This window comes from Pavona decussata, unplaced genomic scaffold (assembly GCF_977016875.1).
Source record: "Pavona decussata unplaced genomic scaffold, jaPavDecu1.1 SCAFFOLD_174, whole genome shotgun sequence".
Lineage (NCBI taxonomy): Eukaryota > Metazoa > Cnidaria > Anthozoa > Scleractinia > Agariciidae > Pavona > Pavona decussata.
The window spans coordinates 1,028,910-1,048,693 of record NW_028145585.1 but is presented as its reverse complement, the minus strand read 5'-3'; the positions used below and the strand labels follow the sequence as shown (position 1 = coordinate 1,048,693).

The 19,784-nt window shown below is 38.4% G+C and overlaps 3 protein-coding genes across 3 annotated transcripts; 2 read left to right on the top strand and 1 right to left on the bottom strand.

Moving 5' to 3' along the window:
• Positions 1–1,063: 1,063 nt before the first annotated feature.
• Positions 1,064–6,243, top strand: LOC146463879 (bcl-2-related ovarian killer protein homolog B-like). The gene is made up of 2 exons (XM_085083940.1): positions 1,064–1,790; positions 4,384–6,243. Exons 1-2 carry the CDS (start codon positions 1,215–1,217, stop codon positions 4,579–4,581), a joined length of 774 nt encoding a protein of 257 aa, XP_084940066.1. The 5' UTR covers positions 1,064–1,214; the 3' UTR covers positions 4,582–6,243.
• On the bottom strand, positions 6,072–14,381 carry LOC146463878 (clathrin light chain A-like). Its single transcript, XM_085083945.1, has 5 exons — positions 14,225–14,381; positions 11,634–11,705; positions 10,859–10,920; positions 9,086–9,238; positions 6,072–8,279 (listed from the first exon to the last, which is right to left on the bottom strand). Exons 1-5 carry the CDS (start codon positions 14,327–14,329, stop codon positions 8,105–8,107), a joined length of 567 nt encoding a protein of 188 aa, XP_084940071.1. The 5' UTR covers positions 14,330–14,381; the 3' UTR covers positions 6,072–8,104.
• LOC146463877 (mitochondrial import inner membrane translocase subunit TIM14-like) lies at positions 14,341–19,772 on the top strand. Its single transcript, XM_085084008.1, has 6 exons — positions 14,341–14,467; positions 14,515–14,601; positions 14,730–14,800; positions 17,340–17,416; positions 18,055–18,125; positions 19,190–19,772. The coding sequence occupies exons 1-6, from the start codon at positions 14,341–14,343 to the stop codon at positions 19,258–19,260; spliced, it is 504 nt and encodes a 167-aa protein (XP_084940134.1). The 3' UTR covers positions 19,261–19,772.
• The last annotated feature ends 12 nt before the right edge of the window (positions 19,773–19,784 follow it).

Below are 19,784 nucleotides of genomic sequence, written 5' to 3'. Positions count from 1 at the left end.
CTTTCTTTCTTTTTCCCCAAACAAAAATAATTGAGCTGCGAAGAGGCGACAACGAGCTTCGCGGCTCAATTCTGTTTGAGGAGAGAGATGGTTATGTAAAGTAACATTTTCGTTAACTGGTTCCGTCGCAGTCCCTAAATGACCACAGAATTAGGACCACAGTAAGTGAAACCGAGCTAACGCAGCCCCTTCAAAGCAAAGTCCCCGGGATAACGAGCCCCTTCATAATGAAATCCACGGGATATAGAGCCCCGTGGTAACGAAGCCCCGATATAACGAGCCCCCTTTATAACGGTGGTCCCTGGTAGAGCAAGTGTATGTTTCAGCGTGCGGAAAACTCGCGACTTCGCCGCTCACTCGATGCCTGCTTTGAAAATAAGAGAACGAAAGAGACTACACGTGACAAGGTACTGACAATCATAATACGATTGAAGAGAGAGGCAAGGGTGAAAAGTGTTTGAGATGAATAACACCATCGTGGATCATGCCATAATTTAATAGCTGCACCCCAGTGGAAGTTTGTAATAGGCCGCCACCCCCTAGCTGCTAGATGGTGGGAGGCTGAGCGAACTGAGCAGCGAAGCCGCGAGGGAAAGGGGGAAAAGGTGATTTGGTATTTTCTCACGCAATGCCGTTGTGGTCTTCTGCACAGCCGTTCTCTGTGTCGGGAAGAGCGTTGCGTGACGGTGAGTCGCACCGATGGATTCCTGGCCCCAGTTGTTCAAAGACTGGATTGCTTCATCCACTGGATAAGTCGCTATCCAGTGGAGCAATATGTACTCCAACCAACGCTTTTGGCAAGTTTTACACACAATCCTAACAACTCAGATTGCTTATGCATAGCCACCGCTCCGGATCCCTGAAGCCTCGCGGGCGGGGCTGGGCTTACAATGTTTGTAACTTCAGACTTAGGTAATAATCAACTTGCCCATCAATTACTTGTGTTGAATATTAAACAATCAGCCAATCAATCACGCATTATCATTATCACCTCTAAGTGCACTTAAATCATTAAAGGGAAATTTGAAACGTGTCAGAGATGAGTGAAAAACCACTCGTAAAAAAATTTAAATATAAACAGACCAAACGGACGTAACAACATATGCATGAATTCCATTTCCTCTTCAGCGCCATCATTTGTGCAATAGTGAAACTGTTTGCTCAATACTTAACAACGTTACACAACCGTAGCGGGCTGTGGATATCCAAAAACAATGGCTACCTTACAGCGTCCGAAGATAGTCAAAAGACTAAGCTGGCAAGACATGTCACCGTCTAGCCCTAGAATTCAATTAACACGACGAATCGTACAGCTTCAAGGGAACAAAATCTGCGCAGAAATTCTTGAGCAAGCTAAGCAAATATGTAACGACTACATCGAGGCTAAACTCGACCGCGATGGCATCAAGAACAGAAGTTTATCGTTCACGTTTTCGAACTCGGCAGCGCAACTCAGCGAAAAAACGTCTCAAGTGTCACTTCGCATTCAAGAAGTCGGAGAGTTGCTCGAACTAAGTTATCCTCGACTTTACAAAGATATCTCTAGCCATGTGAACGTTCCTTTCAGTAGCGAAAACGCCGTCCACGAGGTTTTCAATAACGTTTCATCAGAGATATTAAGCGACGGACTAAACTGGGCTAGAATCGTCGCCCTGTATACGTTCGCCGGAGCGCTCGTCTCTGAATGTTGCAAAGAAGGACGCAATTCATTTGTTCTTGACATTGGCAACTGGATGTACGAATTTGCCGCCTTATATTTGGTGGATTGGATCAAAACTAAAGGTGGATGGGTAAGAAGAAAACGATATGATGTTGTAGTTATTTAATTTTCATATGATAATCCGTAGTCACTAATACCTTAATATTCAGATATTTGCGCATAACTTCCCTGGGGCGATGTTATCATGAAACGGAACTGACAGAATATCCTTTACAAACACCTAAAGTCAACAAAATACAAGTGCTGTTCTATTTTTTTTTTTTTTAAGTTTAATTTAGAATAAGTGATTAATAAGACAGGCCATATTAATTTAGCCTGCCGTTTCTTTGCCTTTGTTGTTTCATATTAAAAGGCTGCGCATAATACGATCATAAGTACTAAGAGCCATTTGTTTATGGAGTCTCGGCTTGCTTTGTTTAACTGTGGATTTTGGACTGAATAAACGTTAAATACTATTTTAATCGAGATAGAACTTTACTTTCCTGTCATACTGATACTAGGAATTAAGACTGAACTAGAAGACCGACTCGGGTTATGATCCCCTTATGCTTGGCTTTAAATACGCAACATACTTTATGCATCAGTTTCGAATCACGCACTTATACTCGAGCAAAGAGGTAAGACAATGGATTTTTTTAATTTACCGCAATGTTTTCTTCTTGACGTCAATGTGTTCCGTCAGAAAAGCGGAAAGCGGAAAGTTATTTGTTTTGTCGTGGTTTAAACCGTTAGCAAAAATGCCAAAATAATGATTCACCGTATTGCAGGATTCCTGAATTTTACTTATTGCTTCAGGAAATAGTAGAGAGCACTTTCTATCCTCTTGCTACCGCTCGTATTTCAAGACTCTGCCAGGGCAACATTTAAACTCAGTATTGCAAATATGAGCCTTTGGATTGGTTCTCCGCATGAAGAGTCCGAATATTGGACGCGGTGCGTACTAATACCGAAGTATTTTTGCGCGGTTTATGACTATGCGGGAAAAGCAGATCTTAGCAAGGGCTATTGGGATCCAAAAAGAAAATTGGGGGTAACCACGCGTTTTTTAGAGATAATTAAGCAACAATAATTCTAAAAAGCGCCAAAATACAAAACAATGTATGGGATATTTTCCTAAATTAAAGCTTAATTATCTCTGGAAAATACGTGGTTGCCCCTAATTTAATTACCTTTTGGATTCCAATAACCCTTCCTAATTCCTAAAATCTGCTTTCCCGCGTAGTTATAAACCGCGCAAATATATCTCTGTTTTAGCAGGCACCGCTGTCACGAAAGACGACTTTCTCGGACCATCCCGAGATGCGCAGAACGTAAGCGCAGTAGCAAAAGGGGGTGATTAAAGCAGTGTCACCAATTTTTAGTGTCACTTTGAATATCGCCAAAACGTATTTGTATCGATGGAAAAGTTAAAATAATGGTACACAATTTTTCGGTTAATAATAACCCTACTAATGCACAAAAACTAGTATCAATCATTTCTGTCTTCTCTTGTATTTTGGAGAAATCGCTAAAAACAGCCATTAGTTTATTCTTCCTAGGAGAAATCATTTCATATTCACTTTCCTTCCGGTGCTCTAACAGCGATTTAAACAGTTTTGGCCAAAAGCGATACAGCAAAATCTCCGCGACAGTGCCCTTTTCAAACAAATATTAGCCCGAGGGCTTATATCTGCTTATTTGCTAGTTATCCGGCATCATATCACCGATAGCCCTGAGAAAGTCACAATTTGCGATAAGGTAAAACTGAAGGTTTTAAGATAAAAAGTTGAAATGAAAAAGGCGAATGAACAACGCACAAGATAAAAATACAATGAAGGCAACCTGTTTTTTGATGAATTGGAAGAATAGAGATTTTTTTTGCGATTTTCGCCGAATGGACACTGCATTGATAACGTCTCTCCGTGAATGAACACTATCACGTCACGTGATCAATTTGGACTAATCAGATTCTGATAGCGGACCGTAAAGATGGACTGCTCACGAAATCTTTCAGCTTGTTAACAGTTCACTAACCTGTGCAAAGGACCGCGGAATTAAAACAAATTTGCTGTGGAATGAACAGTGCCAGATAAAGGCCCGTTTACACCTGCGATTGTGTGCAATTTTTGTCGCACTTTTTTAATGCAACTTTTGTTAATCAGGTCGTGTCAAAACGGATCAAAAACATGTCAACGCGCTCTAAAATGCGTCAAAAAAATATGTCTTAAATGCGTCCAAAACGCGTCTGAAACGCCAATCTCATTCCCAGGGTCCTCTGGAGGAAGACATCCTCGTTCCCAGAGCTTACATGGGAACCCTGGGAATGAGGTTGCTGAAACGAGTAAAAAACTGAGGCGACAAAAATGCGTCTTGGGGGTGGGGAGTTAAGATTCTAGAGGGGGAGGTTTTGGGATTAATTCAAAGGTTTACTGGTTCATTTATGGGCGAGAAAAGGCATAGTACTTCTGTGTTTTGTAGTGGTCCATAGGGTATTTTTATTCGAGAGGTTGGAGGGTGGGGGGTGGGGGATGGTCATAATGGTTTCATTCCCACTTCGCCCGCTAGGATCCCGACAGGATTGAACGAATGGGATCAACAGAGTGTTTTGTTCTACCACTTCCATCCAACCGTTTTCTCTGTCACGCATTTTACTAACCACTAACAGAGCACTGTTTTACTTGTAGGAAGACTTATTGCGGGCTTTCCCTTGCTTGGTGACGACCCGCGGGTACGCACACATCATTTCTGAAGCCAGCCGCTGGAGCAGTTTTCTGTTTATGAATGCGAGGAACTGGTGCGACACAGTTTTTAAGTTCCTCGAAAATTACTACATGGCGTATTTGCGAAAAATACGAACTTCTAACCATAAACAAAGGAGATGAAGACTTGAACTAGTAAGGCAGAGAGAAGAACGGACTGACTCTGATTTCAATGTGTTTCGCTGTTCAATTCATACCTTATCCTGTTTAGTCACTTTCTTTTGCATTGAGAAATGCATTAAACATTTTTCTTCAGATAAACCATTAAATCTGCATGACTGTTCTGTAGTTGCATATAGGAGGGGGATGTAGTTCCAATACTTGATACATGTAAAGCCCTGGCTAAAACGATCAAACACTTTCGTTCAACCTTGTGTTTGTCGCATAAAACATGGGGTGGCTAATCGATCAAACATTTGCTCGTGAAGCAAAATGTTGATGAAAATGTTTGATCTAGATCAAACGTGGGAAGTCATTCAAATGCAATCAGGTTGAGAAGAGGCGACTAAACAGTCAAACATGCTCTTCCAAAACGATGTTGGACGAAAATGTTTGATCGTTTAGCCGGGACTTAAGTCAGTTTTTGCAATAAAGTTTGCCCTTTCTTTTTCCTCGTGTTTTACCGTTCCTCATTACGAAACCGGGCTATGTAGAAGGTTTTGCTATACATTGATATACCGCTTCCGTCCAACCTGGTATTCTTCACCGTAAAAGTTAGTTCAGACTAATAATAATGGTTTACATTTTCTAACCTCTTGTCTTTTTATATGACTGAATCAGGGGCGACAAACAGTTTATTTCGGTGATGTCTGTTTGGATGCATGGCCTTAATCGCCTCAGAATTTTGTTTTTAGTTTTAAAGATCTCAAAATTTCGTAACATTGAAAAACGAATTCCTTTCGTTTTCGTAGGGGCGAATACGTAGTTAAAAATCTCTCCCCCACCCCCCAAAGAAAAAAGGTCAGCCGAGTGGCATTTTCGTAAAGCCAATAACAGCTCGAAAATTCGGGGGACAATATTCCATTCACTAAAAACTTTCTGGAACTTAAATGTTCAGCTAAACTTTCCTAACCGATCAAACTGTAGCTTACACAAATATGCCTTTTGACGGGAACAAATCGGTCCGCGAAAACAGGAGACAACGGGTGCTTACCATTTACATGGAAAACCCGGAAATTCAAGTTAGAAAATCAAATGGTGCGCATCATTCCATTTGCATTAATTACTACTGAAATTATGGGCTTCTGGTCAAAGTGATGCATTTTTTATTACTCCTTTTGGGATTTAAAGTTGATGTTCATACATTTTGCATGTTATCCATCTTCTGTTAATACAAGCTAAATGACTTCGTATTTATGCCGAAAATTTCCATCCGGGTGGTTTGCGGAAAGGGTACGCACCCGACATTTCAAGTATTTTAGTTAAATGTTCTTGTTTGGTGCTCCTGCTTACACAACCTTTGGTGAATACCTGAGCTCTCGTTACTCATTTGAAAGCTGCGCTGTTAACAAGATTTAGAAACGCTGTATTTTCCAGAGAAACACAGAAAAAGTTCTCTGTATAAAGATTCCGAAAGTAAAAAGACAGAAGGAAACAGCAGAAAGTGACAAAGATAACTCCTAAACAGCCGTTTATTATTACTGCATGGTAGTAAAGGATTAAGAGTTCAGTTCACAAACTGACGCACATGGCTTGCCACTTTCTGTAGTTATTAAAACTAACAATCTACAACAACTATCATTTAACGATAATTATGAGAGATTAAAGGCAATGACATTGCACTGACACTACAAACGTTTTCTTAATTTTAGCTCGGAAAATCAAATTATTTTCGTTAAGTCAGGTAACCACTGGGATGACACAAAATATGGTTTTATTATTTTATACTGTTTCTTTCTCACAGACAAGATTATTTTCTTGGTTTATCTCAATGTTCTTATCGCAAATTCTTTTTCAGTAACCTTGCCAACCCGTGATCAAGTAGCGAAACAGTTGCAAACATTTCACTTCAATTACAGACTATGAATCACTTTGGCACCCGATTAAAGCATGTATCAGCTAGCAGCAAGGCAAAGTGCGACCACATCAATGCGTCTGTCGATCTCGATCAGAATTTAAGGGAACTTAAACCTGGCGTTACACTTGCAGTGTACGAGCTCGCAATTGGTTTTACACGGGCATGCAAAATCGAGTTCAATGAACAGTTCAAAAACAAGATCATCCAAGAGTGTTCATTGAGGCCTTTTTTGCATGTGCTTGTAAAAACAATATCCAGCATTTAAGATATTAACTGTAATTTTCCTTTCGTTCACACTTTCGCAAAAATAAGAACAAGGCTGTAAGATTTTCAATATGTGGGAAACACAGGCACAAAACAACATACAGTGTTATTATCCTTGTGCTTACAGTGTATGTCATCCCAGTTCACACTTGTAACATTAGCAAAAGCACAAGCGAGGAAAAAAACGTGCTGGCACTTACTGTCTCACTCCAGTTCACACTATGAGGATTTTCTAATTCTTATGCTGGTATTTATTACACAAGTGCATGCCAGTTTCCATGAAGCTAAAGGTATGCAATAGACGATATTTGAAGTAATATATCAAGCACGAGAAGATGTGTTTCATCAGATATCCAAAAACTGAGAAGTAAAATGAAAAAAACGAGCCACAGCTGAGTTTTTTTTAAACGACCTCAAGGTGTTTGGATATCTGATGAAACACACTTTTGAGTATTTGATATGGCTTCTCAATGATCAATAATTCTTGGAGAAATTCAAGGCTAAAGTTGGCAAATTTTATGGTAATTAGGAACACGTATCCAAACCCCGGTCACAGTAGTGATTTTCCTTGTTTTCTGTTGATGAATTATTGATGGGTTTGAGAATTATCTGTACGGATCTGGAACAAGCTTATGGGAGGACTTTTCACAAGCAAATATCTTTTTAATACATTCCTCCCCGCAAGACCCTCCACTGCAAGCTAGACCAGTACCCAGTACAATACCGAGAATACAAAGATGGTCTATTTAACACTTAATTTTACAAGTCATCCAACTTCAAGAAGCTTAGGCTGTTTTTTCACCTATCAACAGTTTTGATATCTTACCTTCCTAACAGAGTACGTCACATGAATTAAAAATAAATCATATTAAACAGTAAAGAAACATGACTTACAAATCAAAATCAAAGCAGACAGTGACATGAAGATCGAAAATGATATAAATTTTTTCTTCATCAAGCTATATTTGATATTATCAAAATTCTAAGATGAATGCAAGACTTTCAGGACAAAATTATGTTGGTCTTGTTTTCTTTGTGTCCAATCTCTCTTGGGAAATGTTACCAAGGAAACTTGAAAAAAACTGCAATTTTGTTCTACCAGCCTTTGCTGTCATTCTAGACTTCCAGTACCACAGACTCCTGCTAAATTGAATTTTCAAAGGAAACAAAAATAATCTTTAAAAAGAACCTCAGGATTTTAAAACTGCCAGAAAAGAATTACAGTAATGTACAACTGTGCCTCAGGAAACCTTTTGTTGTTGGTTTTGTTCTCTTAAGATTGCTGGTGTTCAAAATTAACAGGAGCCTATAGCATATCAAACATACATTTAATACTTTTAAGAAATGACCTAAGTAAAGTGAAGCCTAGTCTTTTGCAAGTGGCGTTTGCTTTAGTTGCAAAAATATTGAACGCATGCGCGACACATCCTTTGTATTCTTAGTTCCCTTGGGATTAAAGTCGCACATGCGGCAAACTCGTTCCCAGTCATGGCCACCAGTCGAGTCGTCGCGATCAGAAACAAAGGCCTCTTCATCCGCCCTACAATGAGAAGTTGAGCACAACATTAGACTTCCTTGTTTCTTCTTAACAAAACTGTGTATACTTCAGAATATACTGGTATCCATACAGTGCGCCTTAATGTTATTGATGCCTGTTTATGCACAAAGTCAAAATAACAATGAGCATTTAGCAGCACTTGCTTCCATGCGGTAGCAGCCACTGATGATTCAACCCTTCTTGAACTCACTAACTATTCACGAAGAATAAACCACTGAAATTACTGCCATGAAGACAGACAGAAGTTTGGACGAGTGATCCCAAAGTGAACTTTTGCTTTGAATTTCTCCAAGAATAATTAATGGCCTGAGAAGCTTCATCAAAGACTTGAAAAGAGGATTTTGTAATGTATCTAAACACCTAGAAGTTGAATTAAAAAAATGGCTGTACCTATTTTTTTGTTTTAAAGCCCAATTCTTAGTGTTTGCGTATCTGATGAAATGCCCTTTCTTGTGTTTGATAAATTACATACATGGTTGCCACCAAGCAGGACTGAAGTGCGCTAACTTTGTGCAAAGCAATTTTAACTCACCATGAAATCATCAAGAATTTTGCAGTGGTAAAGCCACAAAAATTAATCCAACAAAATATATTTCTTGAAACAAAATTGCCCAGGCAAGCAACAAAAGTGTTCCATTCCATGAATTTAAAATTCCCTGACTTGAGGGATAATTTCTTGACTTCTTTCTCATCTGTTTTCCTTTTTTTGTCACACAGTAACTCTGCATGAATGAATGCAAACTGTCCAGACCACACAAAACTCAAACACAAAACACAACACAACTCACCTATTACTTGTTTGTGTTTTTCCTAACTGTTCATCTCGCCTTTCATACCAGTCGTGAAGTTCCTTTTTGGCTCTCTCACGCCATTCCTCTATTTCCTCTTTTTCGTCATTATCCATTTTGCTGAGGAGTGCAGCTTTTTCTTCCCTCCATTTCCTAATAATGATGTGCATAGCCAAACATGATCAGGAAAGTAAGGTCAGGAAACACCTGGTTCATGCATCTTTTATTTGAAGATCCCATTTAAGAAGATAAAATTCATTATTAAATCTCACTCATTGGGTAGCGCAGTTCCAGAGGTTTAATTGGTTTAGCGGCCATGGTATTTGAGCCATTATACCATGCCCCAGATATATGGTAAGAGTATGTGTCAGGAGGAGGGGAAAAGATCACTAAACCAACAAGATTTAGCGATTTTCCCAAGATGATTATAGCCAACTTGAAACTGCATGCCTTATAGACTATCAATCATCTTGTATCCAATGCACTCTTGTGGAATAACTGTTTTAAAATTAATTGGAATTAATATCATCTTTTGAGTTGGGATGTAACAACGTTTACTTTATTTGAACAACTAAAAAGGCTTATTGCTCGTTGGAAATGCAAGGCAAAGATGGTGTCCAAAACAGATTTGAGTCTATCACATGGTACCCCCATTTCATAATAATTTATTATATGTACAAAGCATTTGTTGGTATAAGAAAGAGACAATGAGGATCAAGTTTCCTGTCTTAGCAAAAACAGGAAACAGCTACTACCCTTGAAAAATCAGCATTCCATTCAAAAGTCAAATATGGACTATCCTTCTGCTTCATGTTCATACAGTACATTTACAATGTTCACAAGCATTAAAACCACACCTCCCAAGGGTAGAGAGGGTACGGCAGTTATCACTTGACAGTTTTACTCTAGCACCATTTAAAGAAATTCTGAGCATGACTTGCCACAGTAAAGACAATCAGCTGACTGGGGTGCACTAACAATATTACGGACTTAACAAAACCAAGAAAGCTGCGACGCCAACAAAAACATCACTTGAAAATACAAGTTTGTGTTACTTGTACAATATGGCCAAACTATCCAGTAACAGGGCAGGTGGGTACTGGTCTTCCAAGTTGAGACAGAGGATAAAAAATTTACTGTCATGTGCTCATGTTATCCATAAATCCTTGAATTTGGTCATTTCACCTTGTTGTTTGGCCGCATATGGCGCAGAAATGTACCACAATTTATAACACATGTGCAGGGCCATTGTTTTTCTCATTAAATCCTATTGTTTTGTGATGTTCTTGTTGCTGTCGCCATAGTAGCTCACTTACATCATTGCTTCGTGATCAAACATACAACTTAGTCAGGAGAATAAAGAAAACGATCGCCAAAGATAACATGCTGTGCTGTTTAAACACATTCTCCCCATCATTATCATAAGAAATGTATGGAGAAACAAAAGGACAATCAACACTTTGATGTGGGTTGCAATGTTCTGAAAGCTGACTGTAGTTTAAATGATTGTCTTCACAGTGCTAAAAAATGTTGACAGACATGCAATCAGTCAACCTCCCATAAGCTAACTCTAAAAGTGCAAACAAACAGCCACAAATAAGAGATTATTAATCATCTGGGGCCTCAAGCATATTGCAGATTTTACAATTTTATTTTTAACAATCAACAGCAAAGCATACAAGGGTATATTTACAGTGAAATATACAGAATGATGTACAGTGTACATAAAGAAAACAGAGTTGTTTCTTTTTACAAATCTTCATGACCTCTTACCTCACAGATTCTGGTTCAGATTCTCTAGGAAGAGGTGCGATTGGCTGGTGAGAACCTGAAATCTGTTGTGAATGTAATAACTTGATTATTAACAGAATTTAACAAAATCAATTAAAATTAATTGTTTTAAGTTTATTATTGTAATAAAGATGAATAGATTAAATATGTATTTGTCAACTTTACAAAGTACTTTAAAAAACGATTGGTTTGATTATACCATACAAGATGAGTCCCAAAAATAATGACTCTTGATAACTGTGGATCTAGTATAATCTTCAGGAGAGAAGTGTGAGGTGGGAAGGTGGGGGCTAGGGACAGATAACATGGTTTATTCCACAAATTCTACTCTGAGGACCAGGTAGGCACCCATCCAAACATTTTAGAGGGCCATTTTTCAATATCAAAGTGGACCCAAGTTTTTTCAACTTCCACCAGAGAACATAAGCAATAACAACAAAATTATATATATACATGAATCCAAGATGGGTAAAGGTATTCAACTGTGAAATCTCTTGTTAGTAGGAACATACATGCAGCTTTGCTTGGTGAAATCTGTGTTCCACTTTTGCACCAATATATGTTTTTATTTGTGCTAATCTTACAATGCTGTATCCTGGACTAAACCCTGTACAATTACATAACTAAATTTTTTACCCTGTTTCTGGTTATTTTATTTCCTTTTTATTTCCTTTTATTACCAAGGTGACTTTCTAATGTACTTTTAACAAACATCCCCACCATAACTTGCAGCATAAATGATTTTCACATAACCTACCTCTTCTGCAAACCCATTTACAACTGGCTCATTGTCCATGGCTTCTAACCCACCACCAAAACTGTCAAGATCCTGCAAATAGCAACATGATGGAAAGGCTTTTCAGAACAAGGTTTCAGCAAAAGAGGACCATTATTACACCTCAGTTTTGAAGTAATATAATAAAATTATTGTGATGTAAAGTATATGAATTGATTCATATATGAACTGCGGATGTAGATGAAAGTGAGAAGTGATCATTGCAGTGAATTTTCCAATTTATGCAATTGGAAATTAGAAGCCTGAAAAAAATTCAGGCTTCAACGGGATTCAAACCCGTGACCTCTGCATTACCGGTGCGATGCTCTACCAACTGAGCTATGAAGCCACACATTGGGAGTAAGGTCAACTGTGGGTTCCCATTTTCCCGTGAGAGGAGATTCGAATTAATATAATTGTGTTTTCTAACAAGGGAAAGAGGTGGGGGTTCTGGGGGGCAGGGAAAGGGAGTTTGTTAAAAAAAATTGGATTAAAACCTTATGGGGCAGGGATAGCACCAACCCACTTGTCTGCCTGAGGGTTAATTAAAATTCATTTCACTTAGTGTTAACAAAAAAAAAAAAACATGATTGTGGTTTCTCTTTAAAATATTCAGTCTGTATCCTAGTGCATTATTAAACTTAAACTTAAACTAGTGTAGTACAAATTTAAAAACCTTCTGCAATAATTTACTCTTCATCACAAGTGAACAATTTATTGATAACAGTTTTCCTTTTTCAAAATTATACCTTTTACCAATACTCAAAAAACAGACTTTGATGAATACCGTTTTCACACTGCAAGAAGGACAACGGACAGAAAACTTTTTGGATCAGCAACACATCTCTGATGGAAATGTCATCTTCGTGTAAAAACAGGACAGAGGTGATTTTGGACAAAAAAATCACCTGACTTTTTTTATTGCCTGGACAAAATCAGACAATTTATAAGCCCAAAATCGTCTCCATCCTGCTTTTAATCTAAGAAAACTTGTTCTTCCAAAAAGTTTTTCACCCATCGTTCATCTTATCGTGTGACAAATTATGGCCAGTAAATCTTAGTTATCAATTTGCATTTTATTTTATTTTTATAACTTGGCTCACAAGAACTCATTTGTAAACCCCTTGGGCTATTCATAGCTGTCATGGGAGTCTCAACTAAATTTAAGATAATTTATGCACTTGTCATCGGCTTCCCCGAGGGGGGGGACCCCGGGCTGATATGGGGACTTTGCTAATTGTGTATTTCAAAGTTCTTGTATTTCCCCACCCGTGCGGGATTTGTTTCTTGCAAAGTCCCCAGTATTTGGCGAACCCAACTGGATTTGAAGATGCACTTCAGAACTCTATTTGGGTTCTTTAAACAGTCGGCAAACAGTCGGACTTTGCATTCTGATGAAAACTGAACTTTAATTATTTTTTCTCGAATACTCCATAAGTTGCTATAAATCACTCCTCTTACTGTACATGTGCAGTATGGTGAAAATTTCAACTTTTCATTCAGTCCTGAATTCCCCAGAATCTGTTTTCAATCTATCCGGACTGATGAAGAACAAGGGAAAACACACTATCATGATGGTTCATTGCTGCTTCTAAACACAACGTCCTTAAGTTTCCTGAGTACTCTGAACAATTGCTGTGATGCTTCAGAAATTAACATTCTTGTGAATATTTAATAAAATCAACTTTTTCTATCCTTAACAATTTAACAGACCGCTTCTATTATATCACTAACAAAAGACGACCTGTTGACCTTTAACAGTGACCTCTATAAACAGTAATATATACACAGAGGAATTTTAAAGTTGCCTATGCCTACAAATACGTACAAATTTTTGACGGATGGTCTGTTTGATAGACAAAAAACAATGGATTTTAAAACATACCTTTTTGTTCTCCTCTGCCATCTTGCCATCGATCGAGCGAACAAAAATCGTCCCCAATCTCATCTCAGTTGAACATAAGCGAAGTCCCCATATTTTCCCCGAGAGTAGGGCATTCAAAAATCTAAGTCCCAACATTTCCCCCACCACAAGGGAAGAAATTTGTTGCAAAGTCCCCATAAAGTCCCCGTATTTCCCCACATCAGCCCGGGGTCCCCCCCCTCGGGGAAGCCGATGACAAGTGCATTACTTACTGCATGTACAGACTGGCCATACTGGCAAATATGTATATTACGCCGAAGATCTTCGGCATGGAACCAAGCGATTTACGCCAACTTCTCGCGTTTTTTGCACGGCTTTTTGGCATGGATACGAAGTTCCAGTGTGGGGCTGGCGCCGGTGACAGCCGAGATAAGATCAAATGATTAGGCTACTAAATTTGAAAGCAGCTACATCTACCCGTCTAACTGTAGGCCCAAACACGACTTAAAGCTACACTTCGACAAGACAAAGAATTCGATACAAAAATCTCGCTTTGAACAATGATTCAGCTTTAAAAATTAACGAATGATTATTCTTTTAGAGCGCTTTACAACATGGGTAGTGCTGATTTGTCGTCAATATCGTCGAAATTTAGTCCCAACTTTTGTCCCTCAAACGTTCACTACAAATAACCCATTTTTACACTTACGTTAGCCTCTGGCTCTCCTCCACCGAAATCCTCTCCCAATTCTGCAAGATCATCTTGTTCTCTCGCCAAAAAATCGGCCGCAGGATCTTCCTCAAAACCTTCCATTTTGAACCGGAATGACTCGTGTAAAGAAATATATCCCGGATGCTGTTACTCCCCACTCCCTTGGATCGCTGGGATCGTTTGAGCAGCGTGATGTACCCTGGGATATCTATTGCGTGTTGCAGTTTCGACGTAAAAATGGTAGGTTGCAGGATGTTCGATTTGAACTGCTACATTTTTCTGGACAGCTTGTTTGATTTTCTTCTTTTTTTTAACTTTTTCTCAGACTACACTTATATTAGCCGGGCTTGGCGTAGCCGGAGCGGCAGTAGCAGGTTTGTTTTTCTCGAAAATTGCCTGTTAGTTAGAGATATTTATACGCGTGTTTTTGCTGACAGTGCAGGCATTTTTGAATAAGTTTTCACCAAAACTGAAAATACGCTTCAATTGTCTCTCTGTTTAGGTCGTTACGCCTTGAGAGCACTTAGAAGGGTTGACTTCAACCAAATTCCAAAGATTATTCCCAAAATACCAGTAAGTTCCTTGCTATGAAATAATTTATTATGCAATATTAAATACATAAGTCAATTCCAACAGTACCCCCCCCCCCCCCCCGGATTAGTAGGGATTAGTGGGTTTTTTTTTTAAACATTGTCTTTCTTGGGGGCCAGAGGTTAGCCTACCCCTGGGCATTTGACGGCCTCATGGTTTTCACCTCACAACACTGTCAGCTTCATTTTATCAGCAAAGACAACCGATTCTTGATTACACCTGCCAAGGACCTACATGTAAATGAGATGATAGATCCAAAGAACAGTCACTGCCATAATACTAAGAATTAGGATGTGTCTGAGACTTAGTTTGGAGTGAATAAGCTTCCATTAGATAAAGGCAAGCCCAGAAGCAAAGAAATCAACATCTTTTTTTTAACATGGGGCATTTGACCAGCATGTTTGGCCCTTCTGTTGGTCATTTGCCAGTTTTTTTTTTTGGTCGAGATGGGCACTGTTGGAATTGACTGATTAAGTTATGTTGATGTTAGTGCACAGGGGCTGCTTACATCAATGAAGAGTCATTAAAGGGAACCCCCACTCCGACAACAAATTGACGGTAAATTTTCAGAAAAAGTGTCTAAATTCTAAATTTTAGTTTAAAAAGTAGAAGTGACATTCAAATGTGCTAAAAATTAGATATGATTATCGCCTTTTTTCAATTTTAAATTTCCTGGGTGCCACCATTTTCGATTGTTTTCATGATGTCATACAGTTGCGGCTATTGTCAGTAAGCAGAAGTTCTTCTGTGTGAAACTGTTGAGCAGCTGTATTATGTCATGAAATCTAAGAAGGTGGCACCAGGGAAATTATGAAAAATAAGCGAAAATCAAATTCTGTTTTGTCCGACACAGAAGTTTTGCAACAAAATTTGAAATAAGATTGTATTTTCAACAAATTTAACGTTAATTTATTTCAAGAGTGGAGGATTCCTTTAACAACAGTTCATCTTTTTACTCGAGATAACTGTGGTGGCCATTTTGAATTTTTAGATACACTGTCAACTGTTGTGAGGTCTGAAACCAAATGTATGTGGTCTTGGGGCACTTTCTCTCCATTTAACAACAAATATTTTACAATAACTGTCCAAATTCCCACGCGCTGATTGGCTCGTAGCTATTGTCTATAAGAGTGCAGACAATAAAAATGACGTCTGATGTAACGCGCGCGCTTTCTCAACGAAAAAAATAGCCAATTCCGCTCGTACTTTTTCCATGTTATTGTAAAAAACAAATCGACGGCAGTTTTCTATGGTCTATACTCTTATAGACCATAAAATGACGCCATAAAATGTCCAAAACTTGGCAGAGAAACCACTCACCTGCGGCTCGTGGTTCCACTTGAGTTTTGAACATTTTTTGACGTCATTTTATGGTCTATAAGAGTATAGACCATAGAAAACTGCTGTCGATTTGTTAATTTTGAGTTCCAACAGGAGCTGGATGGATGAATTGAAAATTTTTGAGAACAACCAGACGACCTCCAGAGGAACTTCCCTTTTTCCATTCCAACTGGTTGGAATTAAAATTGCTGTTGCATTTGCACAAACTTTACATTCCTATGTTGTTGTCTTCTTGTGCCGTCATTTCCCCATAACATGACTTGTTGATCTGCCAATGAGATTGCAAGTTGGAAACTGAAAAATGAGTTCTTCAGCCAGGTGGAGAAAAACCTTTCTATTTGAGACAAAACGTGTGCAGAATTTCCAATGGAGAATGTTCGCTAATGGAAAAGACAGTCCTCCCAATTTCAGTGAGCTCTGAGCAGTTTCAGAACATTTTTTGGTTCCAGACTTTGCACCAGCTGACCACTTAATTAAAAATACAAAGTGCCTGCCACACTAACAGGACAGTAATTTATTTATTGCAGTTAAGATTGTTAGTGTAATTATTATACTCTGCTTTGATGTAGAAGCAACCTGTATTATAATAATATTTTTTGTTGTTTGTCTCAGGTCATTTCTATATAAAAGCCCATAAATTAAGCTGTTAGTTCCAGCTCTTTTAGGGTGCTAAGGCAATTAGCATAGTGTTTCTTTTTCATTACCAAATCTCAACAAGTTTTGAAACACCCCCCAAAAAGACAACAAGTGAATTTAATAAGTCCCTGAAAGAGTCTTTTATGTCCATACATGTCAGACTACAGTATGCAAAGTACCAAACTGTGAAGCAAGCTGGTGGAGGGCTACACCATTTCCCTTCCTAGTTTGTGCATGGTTACCGAAGTACACTAGTACCATGATGTACTGATTTGAATTAGCTTCCTTGACTTCCAATCCTGTTTGGATAGAATCTTCAATAAGTATGGCAACTGGACTGGAGCTTTTACTGATGTTAATCACACTTTCTTGTGTCAAAATTGAAGGGGGAAATTTAATAATTTATTTCTGTTCAAAAGTAAGGAAAGATTTCTCTGTGGGTTTTTGGGATAACAGTGGGTTTATTTTTGTAGATAAATTCCTTATAATAAATTTGCCTTTGGTTGTAGCAAAAGTCTGTCAACTTTTTTTTGTTAATTATCAGGAATTCAGCCATTACTACCGAGGAGGATTTGAACCCAAAATGACAAAAAGAGAAGCTGGCTTAGTACTTGGAATCAGGTAACTATTCCCAAAAGGTCCGATTTGCATTTGATATTTTTAATTTTTGAAGCTATTAGTTTGACGTCTGATGGATACCATAACAAAATGAGATATACTTGGCTCAAGTCAAGACATCAAAACCCTGTTCCAAAGTGTAAGTGATAAGGAGTCACATTTGCTGTCTGCAGCAGGATGATGTACAGTACACTTAGCCTTCTAGAATCTCCAAATTAAGAAATAAATCACATTTCCAGTGAAGGGACTCTCTTGAGACATTCCAAATTGTGTACACTTCACTCTAACTGTATGTATAACTTGGAAGGACTCATCAGCTACTGCTATTGCAATTTATAAAATATAATTCACCACTTACTCTTCATAAGATTACAAAACCTTGTTCAAATTTGTGATTGACCTGTCTTCTTCTAAGTACTGTCATACATGTACTACATGACAAAAGTGCAGTGGTTACTAAAAATTCAACTCTACAAGTATGGTTTTCCAAAGTATTATCATCAAAGTGTCCTTGTTATGTTCTTATCAAAATGTTGCAGTGCACATCAGAGTTAAACAATCAAGAAAGCTATGATATGAGTATGGTAGGTTTGATGGATTTCCTTCCAAATCTAAAATTGTTTCCTTGTTTGCTTATCAAGTCCTTCAGCCAACAAAGTGAAGGTCAGAGAGGCTCACAGAAGAATTATGCTCATTAACCACCCTGACAGAGGTGAGTGAACATCTGTCAATAGTGTTTAAGGACAGTGCCTACTATTGTTACGGCACACATGTTCTGCGCATCTTGAGATAGTCGGGTTTTCTATGGGTGGTGCCTACTAAAACAGGGATATTTTTGCATGGTTTAAAACTATGCGGAGAAGGCAGAACTTAGCAAGTGCTCTTGGGAGTAACCATGCATTTTTCAGAGATTGTAAAGCTTCAATTTGATAAGAAATGCCATATGTTGCTTTGTATTTTAGCACTTTTTAGAATAATTGTTTCTAAATTATCTTAAAAAGTGCATGGTTACCCCCAATTTTTCTTTTTGGATAATTTCCAACATTTCCAGATCTGCTTTTCCAGCTTACTAATATACTGTGTAAAAATACCTCTGTATTAGTAGGCACCGTCCTCAACATTAACCCTTTCCCTACAGCAACGAATGACCGATGTTGTATAGATACATGTATGTCCTCAAACAAATGACACCACTGAGAATCTGGTCACTTGAGATGACTTGAATAAATTAACTCTGGTTGTTGAGAAAGGTCTGGCACCAGTTTATTAGCACTGCTGACCCTATGTAATCGCTTAAATAAGTTTTTTGTTTAGGATTTTTTCAAAATGGTGGCTCTTATTGAAATTGTCACTGATGCAGCTCTAATGTAAATGAATTTGGTAACAAAAGTTATTTCTGCAAGCAACATGGTTCTGAAAGGTAACCCTGTTGTAATGAATTTGTAGGAAAACAGTACAGTGTTTACTGTGCACAACTCAGCTTAAGCTGATAGAAAACAGGGGATTAAGTAGCATACATTGTAGATGAGGATGAGGATATAACAGCTTGTAATCATAAAAACAAATATTCATTTTCACTCCGACCCTCACTGATGCAGTGCAACAGTTTTTCTTAGAAACTAACCCCATCATTTAGTGACAAATTATTTGAAACTAGCAAAGCCTGAAGTAACTATTGGTCAAGTTTACAGTTCCCACAATGCTTTCCACAATTACTGATTTTGTGCACATGTACACTCTAACTTGACTCTGTGTGGTTTTTGTACCATTTTACAGGTGGGTCACCATATCTGGCTGCAAAAATAAACGAGGCAAAAGATCTCCTAGACACAAATGGCAAATCCTAGAATTGTGAAGTTATAAAAGATGCAAGAAGGATGGTCTCATAATCGATTCATGACACAAAACTCCATGCAGCACTCCAGATGTTAAATTCAAGCAGAAAACAGAGGGAGGTCAAGAGGTCATTGGCAATTTCAAAAATTGTGTTATCCCCAAGTTGGTTGACAGCAAAATTAATGTCAAGTCTATCTTGCCACAGAATGACAAATATGTAGATATGCTCAGGCACTCCTGTTGGCATTGTTTATACATGTAATCCACTCTGACGTGTCAGTAAGGTAACAGACCAGAGGGGCGTGCAGCAGCGGATCCAGGACATTGTGTGTAGTGGGGGCCTGTGGGTTTCTCTAAAAACAAGTACATGCAGCTTCATATTTTGGAAAAAAAAATCGAAACCGACAGGTCTTCACAACTCTGAACATTACATTTGGTAAAACTGTTTAGGAGGTAGGGTTCGTTAGGCCAAACGAATGAGGGTGCAATAAATGTGCTAACAAGACAACATTAATTTAAATGCGTTGATGCAATG